Raw genomic sequence first — 22,362 nt, 5'->3', positions numbered from 1 at the left:
TCCCCCCGCCCCAAACACCGCCCCTACAGTTCCCTTTGGCTGGAAACGATGGGTAACGGGAGCTGCAGGGATGGTGCCTGAGGACGGGGCAGCTCGCCGAGCCACCTGTCTGTGCCTCCGTGTAGGATCCGGAGTGGGGACATGCTGCTGCTTCCGGTAAGCACCACCTGGAGCCTACACTCCTGACCCCCTCCCACACCACAACCCCCTGCCCCAGCCGTGATCCCTCTCCTGCCCTCCGAACCCCTTGGTCCCAGCCCGGAGCACCCTCCTGCACCCCCAACCCCTCATCCCCTGCCCCAGCCCAGAGCCCGTACCCCAGTTGGAGTCCTCACCCCAACCCCCTGCCCCAGCTCAGAGCCCCCTCCCGCATCCTGAACTCCTCATTTCTGGCCCCATCCCACAGCCCACTCCCCCAGCTGGAGCCCTCTCCCCAACCCGCAATTTTGTAAGCATTTATGGCCCGCCATATAATTTCCCCGATCCAGGGGTTTGAGTGGTTGTGTCCACACGAGCAGATCTAAAGTAGGGCCTCAAATGAGCTGAACTGCCCTGACCTAGGGTTGGAGATTACTTGGCAACAGTGCAGTTGGCTGCAGCTGGCATTGTCTTTACAGATGTCATAGGGCTAGGTGCACAGGATCATGCGAGGACAGAGCCAGTCTCAGAGGACTGGAGGTACAGAGCCACCTCTTGCAGAGGGAAGCAACAAGTCTCTATGCTACAGACACGTATCGTTCTCAGACCAGGGAGCATGGATCAAGAGGGGAAACAAGGGAAGAACGGGGCTCAGCAGAGAAGAGATAGGGCTGGACCCCAGCCAGACCAGTTCACCATTTCCTGGGCAGTCCCCTAGCGAAACGCAAGCCCAGCACGAGCCGACACGATCAGGAGGTCTGCAGGAGTACAAGTCTCCCCACCCCACCATCAGGCCGTGCGCACTACAGGGATATCTGTGCAGGGCAGTAGCTTACTTGGAGATGTCAGGGCTGGTTAACTCCTGAGGGGGACAAAGCTCCATCAACTGCAGGCCTGAAAATCCAGGGAAAGGCGAGTGCGCTCAGGCACCGGTGGACACAGCGGAGGGCTCCAGCCCTTAGGGAACAGGGCAGGGAGGCCAGAGGACCTGCCGGGCTCTGAATGCCCAGGAGAGGCACTCCCCTGGCACTCCAGAGGAGTGCGGCTGCCCTGGAAACTGGCCCCATCATGCTGGTGACCCCATGGGAGACGTTGCGCCTCTGGTGCCCCCTAGCGTCTGGCTCCTGCCATTGACTCTGCTGGGTGGGGGAGCGGGGGAGAGTGTCCTGGCAGTCTCAGTGCAGAGGGAAGGTGGGTGCCATCCCCAGAGGGCCCGCTCCCCACTTGGGGGTTTACCTGTCTACTGAAGAGGCGCTGTAGCAAACCCTTTTTGGGCTGTGGAGAAGGCTGTCCTTTCCAGTCCAGGTCAGGGGGCACTGTGCCATCCAGGCTAAAGACATTCAGCTCCTTGAAACACTCACTCTCAATCATCTAGGAGAGAAAGGAGATGACTGCAGCATGAGACACTCACCCACCTGCCTCAGCAGACAGGACCCTGGGCGCTGGAGACCCGCTGACCGGAACAGCCCAGAAAAGCCCCTACCTACCCCACTGAAGGCTGATCACACAGGGCACAAGAGACTGCCAAGAACCCTTCACTCAGTCACTGCACGGAGGAGCAGGGTCACTGGGCTCTGTTGGCCCCTTCTCCAAGGCCTGGACCTAGTCAAGTGCTGTGCTATGGGAGGCAGCCCTCCCTGCCGTGCAGGCGCCCTTTGTGCATGAACCCCCCCCCTACCTCGTTCTGCCACGGGATGGGCACACTCCCTGTAGCAAACTTCTGGTAGAAGTCATTGTCTGTGGGCTCCAGCTCCACTCCCTTTACTGTGGAGAACTGCTCAATGTCCAGCACGTCCTTGCAGTAGATGGCCTGGGGCTGGGAGAGAAGCAGAGGCAGCAGTCACAAAGCAGCGGAGCCGAGCCCCATGGGCCCTGTCAGAACTCCCACCATTTGCCAGGCAGTTCCCTTCCCACCTATGCCACCCATTCCAACAGCATCCCTCACATTGGGGAGGCTGGGGCAGCTGCTCCAGAAACACCCCAACCAGAATGGGGAGCAGGGGGACCCCCTCGTTAGTAAGTAGCTACAGGGCCCCTGCTCACCTGGGAAAAGATCCGCACAAATGGGACAGAGAGGTAATGTGGGAGCAGAGCTCCTCCCCACAGGGCCATGGCTTCTGATCTGCCCAGGAACAACACTTACGTCTGGTTTGAAGGGGGGGTCCAGCATGCCTGCTTCCAGCCTCTTGAAGTTCAGGTGTCTGAAAAGAGGATGCTCCTTCACTTCCTGGGCTCCAGCTCCTCGACACCCCAGCCGCTCCCCAGGGTCTTTGCACAGCAGCTGCAACACAGCACAGCAGGGTGAGAACTGCAGGCAGAGGGCAGGACCCTTCCACAGAAGCCTGGGGAAGAAGATACATGGAACAGCAGCACCTAGCCTTGGTCTACACTAGGAGCTGAGGTCGAATTTAGGTTGGGCTTCTGAATGGCCTCTCAGAGGGCAGGCTCTCCAGCCAGGCAGGTGCTAGGGGGAGTCAGTGCACCCTGCAGCCACTCCACAGGCCTTGTTTTTGGATGCCAGGATGCAACTCCCCCCCATCCCCCACCAAGTTCAAGCAGCAGGCTGTGCCTGCAGCCTCATCCCCAGCCGACTTGGCTGGGACCAAAGGTACGTGAGCAGCGTTAGCTGAGCGAAGGACAGCGAGCCTGGACACTGCCGCTCTGGCATCTGCAGGGCAAGGGAGGAACTCAGACATAGGCGTGGACTTATTTTTCCCCGGGGTGCTCCACCCAAGGCCCTGCTTCCACCACCCCCTCCCCCAAATCCCTACCCCCACTCCATCTCTTCCTGCCCTCGCCTTGCCCCCGCGCTGCTCTCCACCCTCCCACAAACTCCTCCTCAGGCTGCCGAACTGCTGTGGCTGGTTGGTGCTGAGCTCCCACTATTTTTTTTCTGTGCGTGCTCCAGCTCTGGAAAACCCATGGACGCCCTGGGCACCCATGGACTCAGGCATTGGTACCATGGAGCAGAGGGAGCGAGCGCCAGACGAGAACTTCTCCGAGTACTCCTCCTGTACATCCTTCACCAGCCGCTCCACTTCCTCCCGCTTGATCTTCTTCTTCCTTTGCTGGAAGGGAGATTGGCCCTCGATCATCTCATAGACAAGGCAGCCCAGAGCCCACCAGTCGGGACTGAATGTGTAGCGCTCATTCTTCACTACTTCGGGAGCTGCAAGGGAGTGGGGCAAACGAGTGCAACATGAGGATGGAACACGACCCACGAGGGCAGAGGGTGAATCTAGCCTAGTCAGAGAAGGGCTGGGAATGGCTCAGGCAGGAGAGCTGGGCAAGGGCTCCTTCCAGGCTGTCAGCTTCTAGCCTCCTCCACCTCTTAGCAATTCCCCAGCTCTTCTCCCCTGGAACTATCAGGTCAGTCCATAGGTGCTGGAACTAGGGCTATGGCACCCCTGGCTGGAAGCGGTTTCCATCACATACAGGGTTCACAGTTTGGTTCAGTGGCTCTCTGCACCCCCACTATACACATTGTTCCAGCCCTCATGGGTACGTCCCGGAGCCACAGCTAGGGAGCTGGCTTGCTCTGTGGCACTGGCAGATTCTGAGAATGAGTGGCATGGTCAGGGGTGGGCACAGCCCCAGCCTTGCCTGTGTCTGGGAGGACTCTCGGGAAAGAGGAATAGCCACGAGATGGAAAGGGTGATTTTTGTGACCAGTCAAAAATGAGAGACCTGTCCAGCCCTAAGGCTGTGCAGCCACAGCTGTCTAGGCAGGGATCTGCTGTGGGAGACCTGGGGCGGGCTGCGCTCAGCATGCCTGGGCTGCGGGTCCAATAGGCCAGGGGAGGCTCTGCCTCCCCCAGCACGGCTGCCGAATGCTTGTGGCAGGGTTTGCTTTATTATGCCCCATGCAGGTTCCGGGGCGGCTGAGGCAGCACATACTGCCTCCTCAGCCGCCCCGGACCCTGCATGGGACACATCAAACGCGTCTTCCAACAGACCCAGAAGGCTGGGGCCAGGAAGGGGAGGCACAGGGAGCTCCTCCCGCCCCGGTGGGGAGCGCTCAGGGCTCCGGGCAGCCCAGGACTCCTCCCGCCCCGGTGCGGAGCGCTCAGGGCAGCCCAGGGCTCCTCCAGCCCAGTCCGGGGGAGAGCTCAGGGCTACTCCGGATGGGGGAGGGGCTTGTGTGTGTGTGTCTGTCTGTCTGTGGGCTCTGACCATGGGGAGGGAGTGGGTGGAGCCGGGGGCTCGCCTCCCCAAAGGGGGGGCCCACCTGCCCCCCATGGCTGTGTGCCACTGCTCAACTGCTATATGTTACCATCGCCTTTAGTAGGTGGGACGCTGTATGGAATATGGGTGACTGCTTAGACTAGAAGATACCCATATTATATATGACAATGAATCTTACCAGATAACTTTTCCACTGAGACCTTACATGGCTATGATTTGCTAGGTATGATAATCTTGTTTATAGGTCTGTATCTTTGTATCATGAGTTATAAGTGTGTGACATACACCTACATCTCAAACCTGTGCTGTGTCTCTGGGTGACACCCCTAGGCAACTTGACATCAGCACTATCTAGCCTGTTGGATGGCCCACCAAGGGCAGTCAGCTGTACAATGAATCCACTGAGAGAAGCCAGGGCCTATACCTATGAGTCAGCAGGACATGTAGGGACATGCCTATGGACAGAAGACTCCAAAAGCTTTTCCATGCCCATGTGCTGGGAGCTTGTGTCTGGGCCAAAGGATGTACAAGCCACATGGCAAAGGATATAAAAGGCAGCTGCATCTTCTCCATTTTGTCTTCAATCCTGCTTCTCACCTCTGGAGTAACTTCTCTACAAACTGAAGCTTTGAACAAAGGACTGATAGACCCATCCAAGCTTTGGGTGTGTTCCAGAGGGACTTTACAAGCCAGCAAACTCACCAATGTGGCTATGAACCCGATATATAGACTCTGAAGTCATATGTATGTATCTGATAGTTGTTAGAAGAGAGCTTCAACCATTTCTTTCCTTTCTTTTATTATAAATCTTTAGTTTTAGATACTAAGGGATTGGCTGGCAGCGTGGTATTTTGGGTCAGATCCAAACTAGTACTGATCTCGGAATGTGGCTGGCCCTCTGGGGATCAGAAGAACATTTTGTACAATGAATGGAGTTTTAAATAACTTCTCACTTTACTGGACCTATTTGCTGATTAGGAGCCAGAGACTGGAATGCAATAAAGGGGGCTGTGTGGTTTTTTTTTTTGGCTTCTTGATAACCAGTGTTGGGGATCAGAAGCACAGTTTGTGACCGATTGGTGAATCTAACTACAGTATTAACCACTAGTTTTGGGAGAATCTGCTCTTGTTCTTGCAACCTGCGCCGACTTTGGCATTTTCAGTGTGGGCCACACTAGGCACCTTGGGTCACAGGAGGGATGTAGAATCAGTGCCTACAGTGTTCTGCTCCAAGGTCTCCAGTCTAATTTTCAGTCAGCCATCCCCTCACTGAACCCAGCTGAGGATACCAGAGCTGTTATGATCTGTCAGTAGACTCCTAGTTTTGGGCACCCCTGCTTCTGTCTCCTGTTTTCATTGGGAGCATAGGGGAGCTGTGTGCGCAAAGCACCATGTCCCCATGGTTACGCAATCCTTAAGGACGGCTAGGATTCTAAATCAGAGATTCCAAGGGTCTTCCAGGGCTCTGTCCACAGACACCTACCTCTAAAGCAAAGCCCCCAGTCTGTTCCCAGTCATGGAGCTCTGGCTAGAATGCAGCCCAGGGTGATGAATAGAGTGACACTGTATAGGCCAATGGTTCTCAACCAAGGGTACATGTACCCTGGGGGTATGCAGAGGTCTTCCAGGGGTACATCATCTCATCTAGAGATTTGCCTAGTTTTACAACGGGTTACATAAAAAGCTCTAGCAAAATCAGTACAAACTAAAATTTCACACAGACAATGACTTGTTTATACTGCTCTGTATACCGTACACTGACATGTAAGTGCAATATTTATATTCCAGTAGATTTATTTTATAATGATATGGTAACAATGAGAAAGTTGGTCATTTTCAGTAAGTGTGCTGTGACACTTTTGTATTTCTATGTCTGATTTTGTAAGCAAGTAGTTTTTAAGTGAGATGTAACTTGGGGGTGTGCAAGACAAGTCAGCCTCCTGAAAGGGGACAGGAGTCTGGAAAGGTTGAGAGCCACTGGTATAGGCAGTCACTCTAGCCATTTCTCTGTGGCCAAAGGCAGGTTGTTGGAGGCCATAATTTAGGCAGGGTCTCTATGGTCAGAAAGGACATTGTGGGGGGCAGGGCAAACTTTGGAAGAGGGAGGTATTATGCAAATTGAACACATTTCAAATCTGGAAATCAGGGCACATAGCCTCCAGATTTCCTGTCGCAGGAGATACTCACCCATGTAACCAACTGTCCCCACGCGGCCTTTGATCGTCTGGCCCTCAGGCACGTGCACAGCCAGCCCCAGATCTGAAATACGGATGTGACCTGAATATGGGAATAACACCATTAGGAGCTCACGAGCTGACTGGCTAGGCCATGGCTACTGGTAAGCACAAAGTAGCCCTGATTCACACAAGGAAATGAGAGAGGCTCCCACAGTCCAGGCACAGGGCCAGAGCACCGCCACACACTCCTGGCTCCTCTCCCACCTGCAGCCCTCGACTCACCATGGTCATCCAGCAAGATGTTCTCTGGCTTCAAATCCCTAGAGTGGGAGAGAGCAGATTCCATTAGACATGCCCTGGAGCAGCAAAACCCTCAGCTCAGCCTGGGACAGTCCTACAGGCAACATCCCACCAGGGCAGTGCCTGCTACTTCAGTCTGACTGTCTGTACAAGCCTAGTGCAAAGCACAGATATTGCATCTCATGAGCAGATGGGATGCAACTCCTACCCCTCAGGCAAGGAGTGCAGCCTTCCTACAGTCACATCCCCATCACCAGGCGAGCCCAGCACAGCTCCTGTTCACCCTGTGGCTGACAGCTCAGACTCCAAGCCTCATGAAAAGAGCGGAAGTGAAAAACCACTGGGCTGCTTCCCTCTTCTCTTGTAGAGAACTCATCCAAACCCATCCAGAGCAGGCTTACAGCCAGCCTTTCCTCTAAGGCCTTCCCCGCTCCCTTTAACTTGGGTTCCAGGGTGACCCTCATGGAGGATTGGGAGGGGACTAGCTGGGAGAGGCAGAGCTCCCCGGAGCCCTCTTGCCTTTGCAGCTAGTGAAAGAACCAGCCCCACTAAAGGGCATATTGTGTAACTGTGAGCCTCTACTCCCACCACCATCACAGGAAAGCTCACTCACCTGTACGCTATCCTCTCCCGGTGCAGGTCCTCCAGGCCGCAGCAGATCTCAGCTGCGTAGAACACAGCCCGAGGCTCCTCAAAGCCAGCCTCACCCATATGGTAGATGTGAAACTTGAGGTCCCCTCCATTCATGAGGGTCAGTACCAGGCAGAGGGCATCTTTAGTCTCGTATGCATAGGCTAAGCTCACCTGCAAGACAGAGCAGAAAAGCTGTTAGAAGACAACAGAGCTGCTGCAGATAGAGGCCCTGGCAGGCACCAGGCCCACCCAGGCAGCCAGCCAGCCTTGGACACAGCTGCCTGGGTGGCAAGGTTAGAACTGTTTCCTATCCCCATCACCTATCAGACACATTGGGGATTATCTCTTGGGAGGGGGCTTTTGCACCCCTCCCATTTTTCTGGCTTCACCTGCCTTCCAGCTGTGAAGCCCTCAACCAGCCAGGGCAGACACTGCAGAGAGGAAAACCATTCAAATCCAAGTCTACCATGCGGCAGCAGCTAGTGGGTCCAGCCAGGCAGATCCCCAGCTCACAGGAGATTCCCTCTTCACTGCACACTGAAAGGGAACTGGCTGCATTGTCTGTGCAAGGAGCTAGGAAGTCTCCAGGGAAGAGATCAGAACCAAAGCTGCTGTCCAGCTAGGACAGCAAGACACCTGGACAGGAAGCAGCTGGGTGGAAGCATTTCATGCAGGGCCCTCACCCCAAAGTTCTATCTGGTGGGAACTGTCACACCGCTCAGTGCCATGTGGCCAACACCTCCCTACAGCTGGAAGCAGCAGCCCCCACCCTATGCATTGCCTGCTCCACCAGGCACAGGATAGTGTGCCACAATTGCTCAGTAGATCTCTGCCACACAACCCCATCGAGCTGCAGCAGGTCAGAGGTGGGGCTGGTTGCAGCTTGCCTTCTGCATAGGCCAAGCTTTCCCTTATAGCTGTAGCTCACGAAAGCTTATGCTCAAATAAATTGGTTAGTCTCTAAGGTGCCACGAGTCCTCCTTTTCCTTCTGCAGACTAACGCTGTGACACCATCCAGCCTCTAGGGGGAGCTCCATCACTGTGCCCTGTTCAGCAAACAGGGCTGAATTCTGTTATCCGGGCCCACAGCAGTGGAGTGAAGATCAGCGGGTCCTCTGGATTGTCTAGGGTTGCCAACTTTCTAATCACAGAAAATCCTGCCCCACCCCTTCTCTGAGCCCTCCCCACTCAATCCATCACTCACTCTCCCCCACCCTCACTCACATTCACCGGGCTGGGGCAGGGGTACAGGAGGGGGTAAGGGTTTTGGAGTGCAGGAGCGGGCTCAGGATTGGGGGTTAAGGTATGGGAGGGGGTCTGGGCTCCGGCCAGGGGTGGGGATTCAGGCTCCGAGAGGGAGTTTGGGTATGGGAGGGGGAAAGGGGTTTCCGACCTGAGGCATAGGATTGGGATGCAGGAGAGGGTTCAGGGTGCATGCTCCAGCCAGGCGGCAGTGCTTACCTCAGACAGCTCCCAGTTGACAGTGCAGTGGGGCTAAGGCAGGCTCCCTCCTGCCCTGGCTCCACACTGCTCCTCGAAGCAGCCAGCATTTCCGGCCCCTAGGCGGAAGGGGCTCTGTGCGCTGCCTCTTCCCCCACAGCTCCCAGTGGCCATGGTTCCTGGCCAGTGGGAGCTGTGGACAGCAAGTGAAGCTTCCCTGATCACCCCTGAGCCTAGGGGCTGGACAGGTCACCGCTTCTGGGAGCCACGCAGAGCCAGGGCAGGCAGGGAGCCTGCCTTAGCCCCGCTACACAGCGAACCAGACTTTTAACAGCCCAATCACCGGTGCTGACCAGAGTCGCCAGGGTCCCTCTTTGACTGCGTTTCGGTCGAAAACCAGCCACCTGGGTTCCCCCGAGCAAGGCCTGCACCCTCCTCAGAGCACTGCTGCCATGTCATCTCATGCCCAGCCAGGGAGATGGCACATTTACAGTCCAGCACTGGGGAAATGCAGCACTAGGACCCACACAGGCTCCTTGTGCAGCCCCACTGCAGTGCAGAGTATGGGCCACAGGTGGGTCAGCTGCCTCTCAGCCCCTTAATGCAAAGTTAAAGCAATTCCTATGTACTTACTACAAACCTACTGTTCACTTTTTCCAGGATCTGCTTCTCGTTCAGGGCCATGGACTCCCCCTTCCGCTTTTTGATCCGCTTCTTCTCCAGCTTCTTGCAGGCATACATCTTCCCGGTGGCTCGCACCTGGCATGCACACACCTGGAGGAAGCCAGCAGGCTCAGCTTGCAGGCCAAACCCTGCCCCTGAACCCAGCTGGTGCAGGCTCAGGGATCAGACTCCACCCCATCCAAACTGCTAATATTAGTGCCATGCACTTCTGGGTCTGCCAGCCAAGCAAGCCACCAGACCAACTCTTTTCCTGGTGTGGGGCTTATATGGTTCTCCCTGGCCTGCTGGTCTCTGATCATTGGCCAGTGTGGCCTGCCCATCTGACTCTTCTGGTTATCTACTTCTACCAACTTTGAGCTGTCCCCTTGCGAGCACATGGCAGTGAAGCCTGGACACAAGTCCTGCAGCCCACTGGCCACCATGGAGGGGATGCTTGAGGGAGTTACAGCCCAAGAGAGAGGTGTAACCCAACAGCATAAGCAAGGGGCTGAGAGTCAGGAAGTCCTGTGTTCTAATCCTGGCTCTGCCACCGACTCAGGAGAATCCCAGGTGTGTGCCTCAGTTTCCCCATCTGTAAGATGGGAGATAATGATATTGGTCCTCTGCCCAAGCAGTGGCAGGGTGATAAGTGTTCCCCCAGCACCGCCTGTCCTGAACACACACCATGCCAGCCCCTCTCTCCTCTCCAGACGCAGCTGTAGTGTCCAACATAAGGTGCTCTCCCAGCTCCAGAAAAGGGGATCAAGAGCAAAAGCAGAGAGTACCCAGCAAGTGAGACTTTCCTGGGGACTGGGTCAGAAAGCAAGGCCCAGTCCCATTGTCAGGGGCAGGTGGGGCCCTTTGGCAGGACAAAGGTTTGGCCCCTGAATCTCCCTCATACTCAAAGGCAGGAGAGCATGAAGGCCACTCACCTCACCAAAGCCTCCCTTTCCCAGCACACGATACTGGCGGAAAGTGTTTTTAGTCACTGGCTGCCTGTGAACAAAGCAGAAGAGGCTGGCATGAGATGGGAGGGGGAGCAGTGAGGTACCCGGCTGCATGGAACAAGTCCCCCACCCTCCCTGGTGCAGCAGGCACACCTGGCCTCAGCTAGCTGACGGAGTCAGGAACTCAGAGGGCGAACCCTGGCTCTGCAGTCACAGGGAAAGCAGGGCCCTATTGCTGCCTTAATTAAAGCTGGGAAAGGGCTCCGTGGGTGCTGAGGAGGACAGCACCCTGAGCTGATGTGAGGTAACAGAACATCTGCTCCCACTTGATTGGCTTCGGCCAGAACTCAAGGAAGGGCTGCAGGTTCCCTTCGAGCAGCACCTCCTAGCCCCGAGCCTGCAGGGCCCCTGGGCTGCAGTGCCCCCAAGAGAAGCAGGGACAGAGTTACCTTTCCATCCATTTCCACTGCAGGAAGCGGTTGAAGTAGATGCTGTCGAGGTAATCGGCAAAGGGAGCCACGCTCAGATAGTCATGGATGAGCCTGGGAGAGAGGGGCAGCCAGTCAGTTATGCTTCCTGGGCAGGAGGACACTGTAAATGCTTTCCGAAGGATGGAGCAGCTTGCCAGCCCAGACTTTGGCCCAAGACCCCTCTGATCTAAGCAGTAGCTGGCCTTCCCCACAGCTGCACCCAAGACAAATGAGACCCTTGCCCCCTCCTAGCAGGGCAGCCAGGCATTACCCCAAGCACCCACCAGCACCCCAGGAGAGCTCTTTCCCACAAACTCCAGCCCTTTGGTCCTGACATTCAGTAATCTGCAGCCACTGCAGGAAGAGGAAGCAGACACTGGGGATAACATCGTCCTGTGGGGAAAGCAGTTTACGGAGCTGGGCTGGCACTGCTCAGATCCAAGCATGGCCCCTGTGAGCAGGTGCTGGCTGTGCCATGCACACGAGGAGGATGTGGTACAGTCTGCCCCTTGAGAGAGAGTCCTTAACAACGGAGCCCCCTGCAGAAGGCCCATGCCCAGACATTGTAATCAGCTGCTGAGGCACCGTTGCTATGTGCAGGCGGGGAGATCGGAGCAGGGTCCACAACAGGCCACACTGGGAACCTGTCTGAACCATTACTGGCTCCTGAGGCTAGTGCCAAGGCCAGCCCACAGAGCGATGAGCCCTGCAGAAAGTGTCTGGAATGCAGATGACATCAAGAGCAGCAGATGGGCTCTTCCCTTTTCAGGGGCTGCCAAGAGATGGCAGGGCCCAGACTGGAGACTCCTTGTTCACACAACGCCATTGGTTATGTTCCATAAAGGCAGCGGGAGCACCTGCTGCTAGGCCCAGTATTCAGTCAGGCAATGTCTGAGTTGGACAGCATGATGGAGGAGGGGGAGAAGGACTGGCCTGCTGAACAGTTTCCTTTACATACTTACACGGTACAGAACTCCAGGCACCATCACTGCGGTTCCCCTCAAGCAAGCAGGCCTCAGGCCCCTGCACACCCCACCTCCTGGAGTCCCCTGGACTCACAGTTTCTACCATGTCTTCACAACAGCCACATCCAGATGCAGACAGCGTTAGGCAAGCAGAACTTTTGACACTTGGTCTGTCCCAATCTCAGCCTAAAGAGATGCGCTGGAGAGCCCAACGAAAGCCACAAGCAGGAGGCCAGCAAGTCCAGGGCTGGCCATAGGCAATAGGACAGGATCCACGCAGGATGGTGACTCGAACACCAGTAAAGACAGAGAACACAAGAGAACAGAGATTCCTGCACCACCTTTTGGCCTTCAGGGACCCCTGAAATGCAGGAAACGCAAAAGCTGGCCTGCACTCACACTTCCTTCCCCCATCAGTGCTGGCTAGACTCAGCCTGCTCATTGCAAATGCAAATCCCACTCCCTAGCATGGATAGCTAACAAGACTCAAATCCCAGGAGCAACCCAAATTGCTCCTGCAAAGGGCATATGTTGATGGCCACACTGGACTCAGCCAATTACCTGTAATGTCCGTTCCCCTGGGAATATTTACACTATCCAATGTAACCTCTAGCCAGGCCCCGGGGCCCCTCCCCAACTTACTTGGTTGATTCCTTGAAGAGCTCCTTGCATGGCTCCTGCTCCAGCCTCTCAGAACAAGTGCTCACTAGCGGCAAGGGAACTTCAGGCACATGATCCGCACTCTGGGAAAGGAGGGGCTGAGTCAGACACAGGAAGCTGAGCCCCAGGGTCCTCCATGGGCTACAGCCAGGGGAATGGAATCCACAGGAACCCAGCACAGGTCTCGGCTTGCCCGCAGGACACTTAGAGCTCAGGCACATTTGTTCCTGGGGTAGGGGGAGGGACTCTGCTCCCTCCTCCCTGACTGTAAGGGGATGCCCTGCATTGGGGGTGGCTGGTGCTCTTTCCCGAGCACGCAGTGAGCACCTGGGTGCTTATGCGGCCACCTGCTTCCCAAGCGTCCCTCTTATACATGCCAGCATGGAGCCAGCAGCTCAGCCTCTAGAGCAGCCTGCTCAGGTCACTTACCTTGGGGTTTAGGTAGCTGTCAATCAGGTGCTGCCCACACTCCTTCCGCTTCTCATCTGGAGTCACTTCATACTCTGCCTGTACAGAGAAAATGAGGCTGGTAGGAGTCCCCCTGCTGGGCATGGAGACATGCAGGAAGTGCGTGCAGAGGGCATGCCACAGAACAGCATGAATGATCCACCCGCCATCAATAATCCCCCTCTCCCCATTACTGGCACATGGGGCTTCTGCACACTGCCCCCCAGCCTCAGGGCACAGCCCCAATCTTTCCAGAGACCTTTACTGAACAGCAGCTAACAGACTCTTTCCCCAGGGAAATGTTGCAGCATAAAGCAGAGAAGCAGTCACAATGCTGAGGCAGGGGAGGAAGGGCCAAGGGTTCAGGTCTCCCCACACACTCAGCCCTAGATTTAGCAACAGACTGAGGGCTCTAGGCCAATTGGGCCTTGGCCCCCGACTCTCCGAACATGGGTCACAGCGTCCTGGAGGAATTTCTCACACAGCTCTGTGCTTACCACAGCATCCAAGAACCTGACACAGCGTGACAGCTCAGGCCGCGTCTCACAGAACTGCCGGAAGAGCAGACGCCCAATCGGCTGCTTCTCACAAAGGCTGCGATAGTCCCGCTCTGCAAATGCAAAGGAGGAAGTGAGCCACTTGCCTCAAACGTAGGTATAATCAAAGCCCAGCACAGCCACAGCCAATGAGAATTCACAGATCAGGCCAGTAGGGTTCACTGCGACAATCTATTCTGACCGCCTGTTTATACAGGCCAAAGAATCGTGCCCCGTGATTCCTCTATGGAGCCCATAACTTGCAGATGAACTAGAGTGTAAAAAGACATCCAGTCCTGGTTAGAGACCCCACCTGACATGAGCCTAGGTCAAGCTGCTCCAGCAGGCAAGTCCCTTCATTGTTAGAAGTGTGTGCCTTATTTCGTCCCTTAATCTAATCTGGATAACTTCAATACCCAGCCATAGGATCTTGGTCTGCCTCAGTCTTCTACATTACAGAGCCCTCCTATCAAAAATCTTTCCCCCATGGAGAGATTTATTGTCCATGGTCCAGTCACCACAACTCTCTCTTTGATAAGTTCAACATATTGAACTCCTTAACCCTTTCCCTGTACAGCAGGTTTTCCAAACCTCAGATCGCTCTTGTAGCTATTCTAGAAACCTTTCACAATTTGTCAACATCCTTCCTAAAGTGCACACACCAGAACTGGACTCTATTCCACTAATGGTCTCACTAATGCTGTATAGAATGGTAACGTGACCTCTCCACATCTGCTTGATATTCCCCTGCTTGTACATCCAAGCATCACGTTAGCTCTCTTAGCCATCGCATTAAACTGGGAATAATGTTCAGCTGGTTATCTACCATACTGCCTCCCCCGCCCCAGCCACCAAGTCCTTTTCAGAGCCACAGCATTCCAGGATAAAATACGGTCTATGGTCTTTATTCCTAGATGTAGGACTTTGCAGCTGGCCATAATAAAACACATTTGCTCATGCCCCACTTACCAAGTAATCCAGATCACTCAGTATCAGTGACCTGTCCTCATCTTTATTTACCGCCCTGATCAATCTTTGGGCCATCTGCAATTTTTTTCTTTATTTCTTTTTGAGTCTGCAATGACTTTATATTTTCTTTCAGCTCATTGGTAAAGATACTGGTGGACTGAGAACGGATTCCTGCAAGACCCATTAGAAACGTTGCTTATTCCCCATCCATCAGCAATGTTTTAGAGCCCGCACTCAGCCATCAGGAACCGGGACACGTGGCCACACCCAGCGTGCAGGGGGGCTCCATTTGCCCTTGCGGTCTATCCCTGGTCCAGGCAGAGCAGAAGGACCTGACTCTGCTCACATTATAGGGGTGAGTGCAGTGGCCTGGAAGGGACATGCGCCCTCGCTAAGGGAGGTACTGGGGGGAGGGCGAGAATGCATCTCACTGTATTCAGCACCTATCCCCTGCCACTCCCTAGGACAGAGGTCCCCGCCCTCCTTCATGGCAGGCATATTGTAGGCGTTCCCCTCCCCTGTGCAGCAGTTTCTCCTGAGGAAGCTGCGGCTTCCTGAGTGGTGCAGAGCTCAGAGACAACAGCTCCAGCGCGGGTGGGGTGGGGTGGGGGGCACACTGCTGCCTCACTAACTCCACTATTTCCTTCTCTGTGGGGAAATGAGCTCACTCCAATGAGGAGTGAAAGGTTTGGTGCCTGGCAAGGTCAGAGACTCCCTCGCTGCCTTCACTGGCCCCAGCACGGCACAGGCCTCACTCTTGCAGGCCTTGGCACGACCAGTGCATGCAGAGAGGCTGGATTTCTGCAGTGACCTTTTTAGCTCAGTGATGTAGAAGGGCCTGTCCACCCTCTTGGGTTGTGTGGGGAGGGAAAGAAGAATGCCCACACCTGGCCTTGAAGCCATTAGTGACAGGGGAAAATACGGGAACCACTGCTGGAAACAAACATGCTGACCCACCCTGAACATGGACTGCGCGTACCCCTCACCTCTCCCCAGGAGGGCAGCAGTACCTCAGTCCTTTAACTGTAAATGAGAAGGAGTCTCTATCTGGAACAGATCTACAGCCAGCAAAGCACAAAGCTGGAGTCCAGCAAAGGGAGGAGAGGGGGCAGGGGGAACGACCCAGCAGTGGAGACAGGAACCAAGTCTTCCCAAGCAACCCAAGGGCAATGCCTTGGCCAGATGTGCCAGAGGACAGTGGAAAGAACATTTAAACTTTGACAGCCAGCCTGCGTGAACAGGCAGCGCAGCAGCAGGTGACATGCACAGCTAACAAAATGCCTCGTAATGCTCACTGAACAGAGAGGTCTGAGCACCAAGGCCAGCTGAAGGAAATGTTCTGCTCAGTTTGCAGAGCAGTCAGAAATGCAAACAAACATAGGGATAGCTACGGAACAGGCTAGAGACGAAGGCAGCCACCATCCTCAGCGATGTGGGCAGAGCTGCTCCAAAATCTCAGCTTTTGTTTTAAAAGGCAAACAGGAGAATTTGATTCTAAGCTCACCAGTTGCACCCTCCATTCCCAGTGTGGGAAAGGGCAGGAGAGCATCACACAGGGCAGGGCGAGACGGGGTGCGATGGAGTTGAGCTAGGAGAAGCTTGGAGCTCACACACAGGATGGAAGTTACAGTAGGCCCCCTGTTGCTCTAACTTCCGGCGGGGCCTCGCACTCCGGATGAGGAAACCACCCCCAGGTCCCTGTGGCCACCACCATCCAGTGTGCTCATACACAGTGCAGAATCATGGCCCAAGTTTACAGGCCTCTTGGTTACACAGAACCTTCCTAATGTGACCTGAATGCACCTGATACAGTGACATCTGCCCTAGCCCACAGACAGCCTGAAACAACAGCTCAGGAGGGTGAACTACATAATTCATCTCAACTGGCTGTTAACTCTGAAACTTACGGGTGATAACTTAAAATGTGACTTCACTATTTCACTACTATTCATCTGTAAGGCTTTTATCCCAGTGTCAAACAACTCCACTGCCCAAAGCTCCAGCTGCCCCCTACTCAACTGCCAAAACCTCCAGCTTCCTCCATGGCTATGATGATGCAGTTATGCAATGTCAGTACCAAACCCTGAAGCACCTCAGGCACTGAAAACATGGGGACAGCATACAATAAACTGAACTGAATATCAGAACAAATAACCCAGCGCTACTGTATCCACTGTGACTATCTCAGTTGCAGTTCACTGAAAAGCTCCACTGGTAATCAGAATGAAATTGCTGCACCAGATCCCCAGGGATGGTGGTGAAGAATTTAGGCCCAGCTTGCCAGGGAGTATATGGACCTTGGCCATAGGAACCCACTTCTCCATCTATGTAAGGGGCAGCCCTGAAATGTGATCTGGGGCTCAGCGACACCCTTTGGGCTATGTTTACATGAACAAGAAAGTTCCTGTCTCTGGGGAAACCTCTAATGGTTTAGAGCAGTGGCTCAACCAGGGGTACACAGAGGTCTTCCAAGGGTACATCAACATATCTAGGTGTTTGCCTAGTTTTACAATAGGTTACATAAAGAGCACTAGTGAAGTCCGTACAAACTAAAATTTCATACAATGACTTGTTTCTACTGCTCTATATACTGTGCATTGCAATGTAAGCACAATATTTATATTCCAATTGATTTATTTTATAATGATATGGTAAAAATGAGAAAGTCAGCAGTTTTCAGTAATTGTGTGCTGTGACACTTTTGTATTTATGTCTGATTTTGTAAGCAAGTAGTTTTTAAGTGAGATGCAACTTGGGGGGATATGCAAGACAAATCAGCCTCCTGAAAGGGGTACAGTAGTCTGGAAAGGTTGAGAGCCACTGGTCTAGAGGACCCTGGAGGACCTTGCTGGATGTGTCCAGCTGGCTTGGAGAAAGCGTGACTTACCAGCATTCCCCCTTTCTCTGCACCCAGACTCTTACCACGTCTGGCAGATCTGTGCCCCATACACACCACAGTGCCCCTAGTTTCTCCCATGACACAGTGAGACTCACAAATGCAATTAGGCAGAGCTTGCAGGACAATGGATGAACAACTCCCCGCCAGGCAACTAAGAGTCACCCAAGGAAGCGAACCACGTATATCCACCAGCCCCATATGCAAACAGGGCAGGGGACAGCACTTGACATCCAACAAACAGCTACTCCTCACCGAGTGCTTGCCGGAAATCTTCACACAGGCTGATGTGCGGGAACTGCAGCATCTGGCGCCATTTCTTACTCTTGCCCTTCCTGTTCCCTCCGCCGCCTGCAGGGGACAGAGAACAGACATCACAATGAGGCAGCCACAAAAGAGACCGAGCTAGAGCGTCCGACCTAGCAGCACAGAGAGCTGGGAAGGAGAAACCCCCCATGCCGAGCTACACCCAGCCAGCAGGAATCAGGGAATGGACTCCCTGGAACAGTCACAAGGCTGTGCACCTTGGGGACCTGAGCCCCATGCTGTGGATCTAGACAGCAATGGTGCCTTTCTCCCTGAGTGACAGGACCCCGCCTTGCTACTAAAGGAAAGTTAAATCACTCCAGCTCATAAGAGAGGAGCAGGAAGTCACTGAATCAACAATAATGAGCTCTTCTGTCCAACCACTTCAAAGGAGTTATCTGCATTTACAGATGGGGAAACTAAGGCACAGACTGGAGAAGGCCTAAGAGCACCTGTATCAGCTGAAGTTCTAGCTCCCAGGCCTGTATTCAGACCCCCATCTCTGAAAGTAAGCTGAAGGATAACATTTACCCGGTGCTGCAAAGGTATGAAATCCCCAGCTGCAGAATTTCCTGCCTAGCACAATTAGAGATGTTCATGCTACCTAATCTTCCAAGGCTAAATATATTCACTACAGGGAGGCAACATGCTAATGAAAAATGCACGTGGGACTGGGAGACAAGAATTTCTGCTCTAATCCCAGCTCTGCAGCCAACTCACTGGGTAGCCTTGGGCAAGTCGCTTCAGCCGCCCCACCTGCAAATGGAACTAACTCCTCCCTCCAAGGTAGGGAGCAAGAGTTAGTTAATGTCTGGAAAGCAGGATCCAAGTGCTAGGTATCATTACAGCATCAATATTGTTAAAAACAGATTGGTCTCTTAGGGTTAATTGCTCAGCGCCGTAGGACAGGACTGGGAAGCTCTTTAAATACTGTGTATACAATACTTTATATAAATGGCAAGTATTAAAATGCTGCAGGGTAGGATATCCACTCTGGAAACTAGCCCACAGCACATCTGCCTCTCCTCCAGGCCAGCCAAGGTGCACTTGGGCTGTGTTCAACCCCTCAGCCAGAGCCAGCTGATTCAGGCACAGAAATGGGACTCTTCCAGAAAGGGGAAGATGTTTCATTCTGATTGATCCATCAGCTAGTGAAAAAGCAGCTGGCAGCAGCACACCAACAACTGCTGAACACATGAGCCAACCCCTAGCGTTGATCCTGGCCAGTTTGCACATCCCCCACCAGCCAGATTTCCTGCAGCCACCACTGGGGGGCGGGGGGGGCTATAAGAGACCATCTGGACAGGACAGGGCACTTACTAAATACACAGACAAGAGCCCTGGCAGAGGGGTGGGGAGAGGAACTGTACCCAGCAGAAAATCCCCAGGTACAGTGCAGGACCAAGTACCTCCAGCTCTGGCCAGCCCTTGGTATTGCTGCTTTCAACAAGAGCTGTTTAAATCAGCTTGCCTTCTCTGGGGCAAAAAGAGAGCTTCCCCCACGCTCACTTCACACAGACACCCAACACTGAAAGCTTCAGAGAGGCAAACATCCAGAGGAGAAACTGCTGCCTCCGATAATAGGGCACAAACCACCAGCTCAACACACTACGTGGGCTCTGGATACAGCGAAATTCCAGCCCAGAATGTCTCATGCAGCCACGCAGGCTACAGCAGGCTGGAGCCCAAGGAGCTGAGCACCTGGTGCACGTGCCAGAGTTTGCTGTATGTTCTGTGGGCAGCAGCATTGCATCTGCCCAACATCAGCAGCTCTGCTGTGCAACTAACTATACAAACCCAGGAAGGAAGTGACTCAGGGCAAGCAGGAGTGGGAAGGAGCCAGCAGCACAGACACCTTCTTCTCAGCTACAGCCTGCAGTGACAGGACGTGAAGGACTAATCAGTGACAAAGACAAAGGCAGGAGGGGGATGTGGGCCACAGAGCCAGGGAGAGCCCACCTGCCATGCAGAGGGTTTGATGAAGGGCAGACCCAGAACCCCACTTCATGCCGGGGGGAGGGGGGGAAGAGCTGCAGAACTCATGTTTCCTTTGACCTGTTTAGAGAAGGAACCATAGCAGCAAGGCATTCACCCCCCAAGCTCTCCCCTTGGTTACAGCAAGCAGCTGGGTGCCCAGCTGAGCTCTAGCTGCCCTCCCTGCACAACTCCCTCACAGCAGCCAGCAGTGGGGGCACTTCAGCTAACAGCCTGTGCCTTAAGGGGGAAGAAGCCAGGGGCAGGCCATTCTCCAGTAGGAGCTCTTCCCCACCCAAAACCTGAAGGAGCTGAGCTCCAGGGCACACTGCCAAGTTGGCCTATTTTCAAAGGCATCTGGGGCAAGAGTGGGTGAGCGATGGGGAGTTAATTTGCCGGACGGGTTGATATTGTAGGGAATAGCTTTACAGTCAGTGGGCCAGATCCTCAGCCCCTCTTGGCTCCTGGCCCTGCTGCAGCAGTGCAACGGAAACTTGAAGCGCTCTTCAGGCAGCAGCTGAGGATTCCCTGGAGTGCACTGTTCCACAGGTGTAGGGCAGCGTCACCCCACCCCATCTGCATCAGTGTAAGTGGTGTTCCAGGGAGGGCTGGACTGGCTAGCACAGGCTGCTCTCACTTGCAAGCAGGGCTTTGCAATTTGACCCCCAGGATAGGGGGATGTGGAAACGTGGTACAGCCACATACTGCTCTGGTACACCCAAGCAGCTAGCCCAGCATCTTCCATTCTCTAATCACGTACATTGCAAACTCTGGTTTGGTGCTTTCCATGGTTCTAATAAAAGACTGTATAGCACATTAATGCTGTGGCTGTGCTTAACTGCACCCAGACGCCCATGGAAAGTGACTGTTAATAGCAGAAGCAGAAGGGCCGGCTAAGCTCCTTGCTGAATAGTTGCCCAGAACCGAGGCTGTGGCTCCCCCATTTCCCCATGTGTGAGTAACTGACTCCAGTCTCTGGAAATCAGCAGTTTATGGCAGTCCAGTGCAAGAGCAGGGTTCCTTTCACATCTCTTGAGTCTGAAAGCAAGATAATTGCTGCCACCTAGTTTCCTCTGGAACTGTGGCCACTGGGAGCTGCGGGCAGCCGTGCCTGCAGATGGTCAAAGTAAACACTGTCTCGCAGCCCACCAGCACATTACCCTGATGGGCACAGGTTGTCCACCACTACTCTGGAGGTTTTGATAGTATGTCTCTTCAGACACTGGATCCTTCGGTATCTAAGTCCAACACTAAAGCGATTTCAGTTTCCCACCTCATTGGCACATAGCTCTGGGATTACCCGGCCTGAGTCTTCTACCTTCCCTGGGGTTTCTACCCCACAGCTGATTTTCAAGTAGCTTGAGGAGTTTCTCTGCCCATGTCCCTATTCAGCTTTTGTTTTTCCCCAAAAACCCTCATCTTCAAAACCTTTTCATAGACTTCAAATCCAGCAGGAGCCATTCTCTGTTCACTTGGTTTGACCTCCTACATAACAGAGGCCAGAGAATTTCACCCCCTATTCCAACAGTGAAGGGAATTCTTCTTCTTCTTCACTCAATAAGCGACACTATTGAGCTCAGTAACATGGGGTTGAACTAGATCTCTTTTAGAAAGACAACCAGCCTTGATTTAATGGCTTCACGTGATAATGAATTCACCACTTCCAGTGGTAAGCTGTTCCAATGGCTAATCACCCTCACAGTCAACTTGCACCTCTAGCCAGCTCCATGTTTCACACAATTCTGTTGCTACTAGCCTGCCACCCAACCCAGAAGTCCTGGAATTCAGCCTCAGCACCTGGCAGAGCCTGCTCCGTTTTGCAGAAGACTGAGGCCCATGGTCACTATAGGAGTCAGCAAAGGAGTGGGACCTGCACTTATAAAGTTCTGGGGTCAGCACTGGGGTGGAGAGGGCCACGACAGAAGTAGTTGGATTGTCAGGCTGAAATCTACCATTTTGCCCAAGAGACTGCAGAGCCAGGCTTTGCTCCTTCGCCTTTATGGCAGCAGCAGCCTCTGGGACAGGCTCTAGAACCACTGAGATCCACAGTGTGGTGTGTAAATGGCTTTGTTGACAGAGGAATTGCTGCCCAGAGATGCAGAAACCCTAAAGGTTCTTGAGTTCCTGGTGCAACATAAGCAGTAAGGAACAGTGGCAAGTAGATAGGTGCACCAGTCTCACAGCCACTTGAGTGCAGGACTGGACACCAAGTTCTGGGGCTTCATTTAGGGACAAGTTTATCCTACCAGCCCTGTAGAGTTCACCAGCCTCTTAATCAGTGAAGTCCACAATCCTCGGGGTTCAGAATGACATACAAGAAGTCTAGAAATCAAATTCCAGGGTCCAGGCTGATCGTTGGCAACAAAGGCATCACCAGGCCAGATCACACCTTCAGTCCATCTAGTCCAGTATCTTGCCTCTGACAGGCCAATACCAGACGCCTCTGGGAAGTTAAAAGAAACCCAGCAGTAGCAGATGTGAGGTAAACTACCTACCATGTAGGTCTCATCCTAGTCCCTAACAAGTTTAACCCTCAAAGCATGAGTTTTTATCCCTTCCAAACTCTGTTCGTATTAACTGTTATAATTGCATATTCTTGTAAGCCATATACATGACTAGTCATGTCCGGCTCTTGCTTTTCTCTGCATCAACAGATA

General features: G+C 53.8%; 1 protein-coding gene across 3 annotated transcripts in view; it reads right to left on the bottom strand.

The window, feature by feature from the left end:
* The window catches only part of GRK6 (G protein-coupled receptor kinase 6), a 34,847-nt gene that overhangs the window by 8,436 nt on the left and 4,049 nt on the right, over positions 1 to 22,362 (bottom strand). For 2 of the 3 annotated variants that reach the window (XM_073355079.1, XM_073355078.1), the window contains exons 2-15: positions 17,681 to 17,776; positions 13,522 to 13,634; positions 13,007 to 13,084; positions 12,560 to 12,660; positions 10,932 to 11,024; positions 10,468 to 10,531; positions 9,506 to 9,646; positions 7,413 to 7,603; positions 6,782 to 6,819; positions 6,510 to 6,599; positions 3,099 to 3,307; positions 2,282 to 2,419; positions 1,817 to 1,954; positions 1,375 to 1,509 (exon numbers count right to left, since the gene is read on the bottom strand). In XM_073355079.1, coding sequence (XP_073211180.1) covers positions 1,375 to 1,509; positions 1,817 to 1,954; positions 2,282 to 2,419; positions 3,099 to 3,307; positions 6,510 to 6,599; positions 6,782 to 6,819; positions 7,413 to 7,603; positions 9,506 to 9,646; positions 10,468 to 10,531; positions 10,932 to 11,024; positions 12,560 to 12,660; positions 13,007 to 13,084; positions 13,522 to 13,634; positions 17,681 to 17,776 — 1,625 coding nt within the window. Of the gene's footprint in view, positions 1 to 1,374; positions 1,510 to 1,816; positions 1,955 to 2,281; positions 2,420 to 3,098; positions 3,308 to 6,509; positions 6,600 to 6,781; positions 6,820 to 7,412; positions 7,604 to 9,505; positions 9,647 to 10,467; positions 10,532 to 10,931; positions 11,025 to 12,559; positions 12,661 to 13,006; positions 13,122 to 13,521; positions 13,635 to 17,680; positions 17,777 to 22,362 lie in introns of those variants that run through there. The other variant, XM_073355080.1, reaches the window with a different exon arrangement.

Source organism: Lepidochelys kempii, chromosome 8 (assembly GCF_965140265.1).
Source record: "Lepidochelys kempii isolate rLepKem1 chromosome 8, rLepKem1.hap2, whole genome shotgun sequence".
Lineage (NCBI taxonomy): Eukaryota > Metazoa > Chordata > Testudines > Cheloniidae > Lepidochelys > Lepidochelys kempii.
The sequence above is the reverse complement of the archived record's forward strand: the minus strand, read 5'-3'. Positions and strand labels throughout refer to the sequence as shown.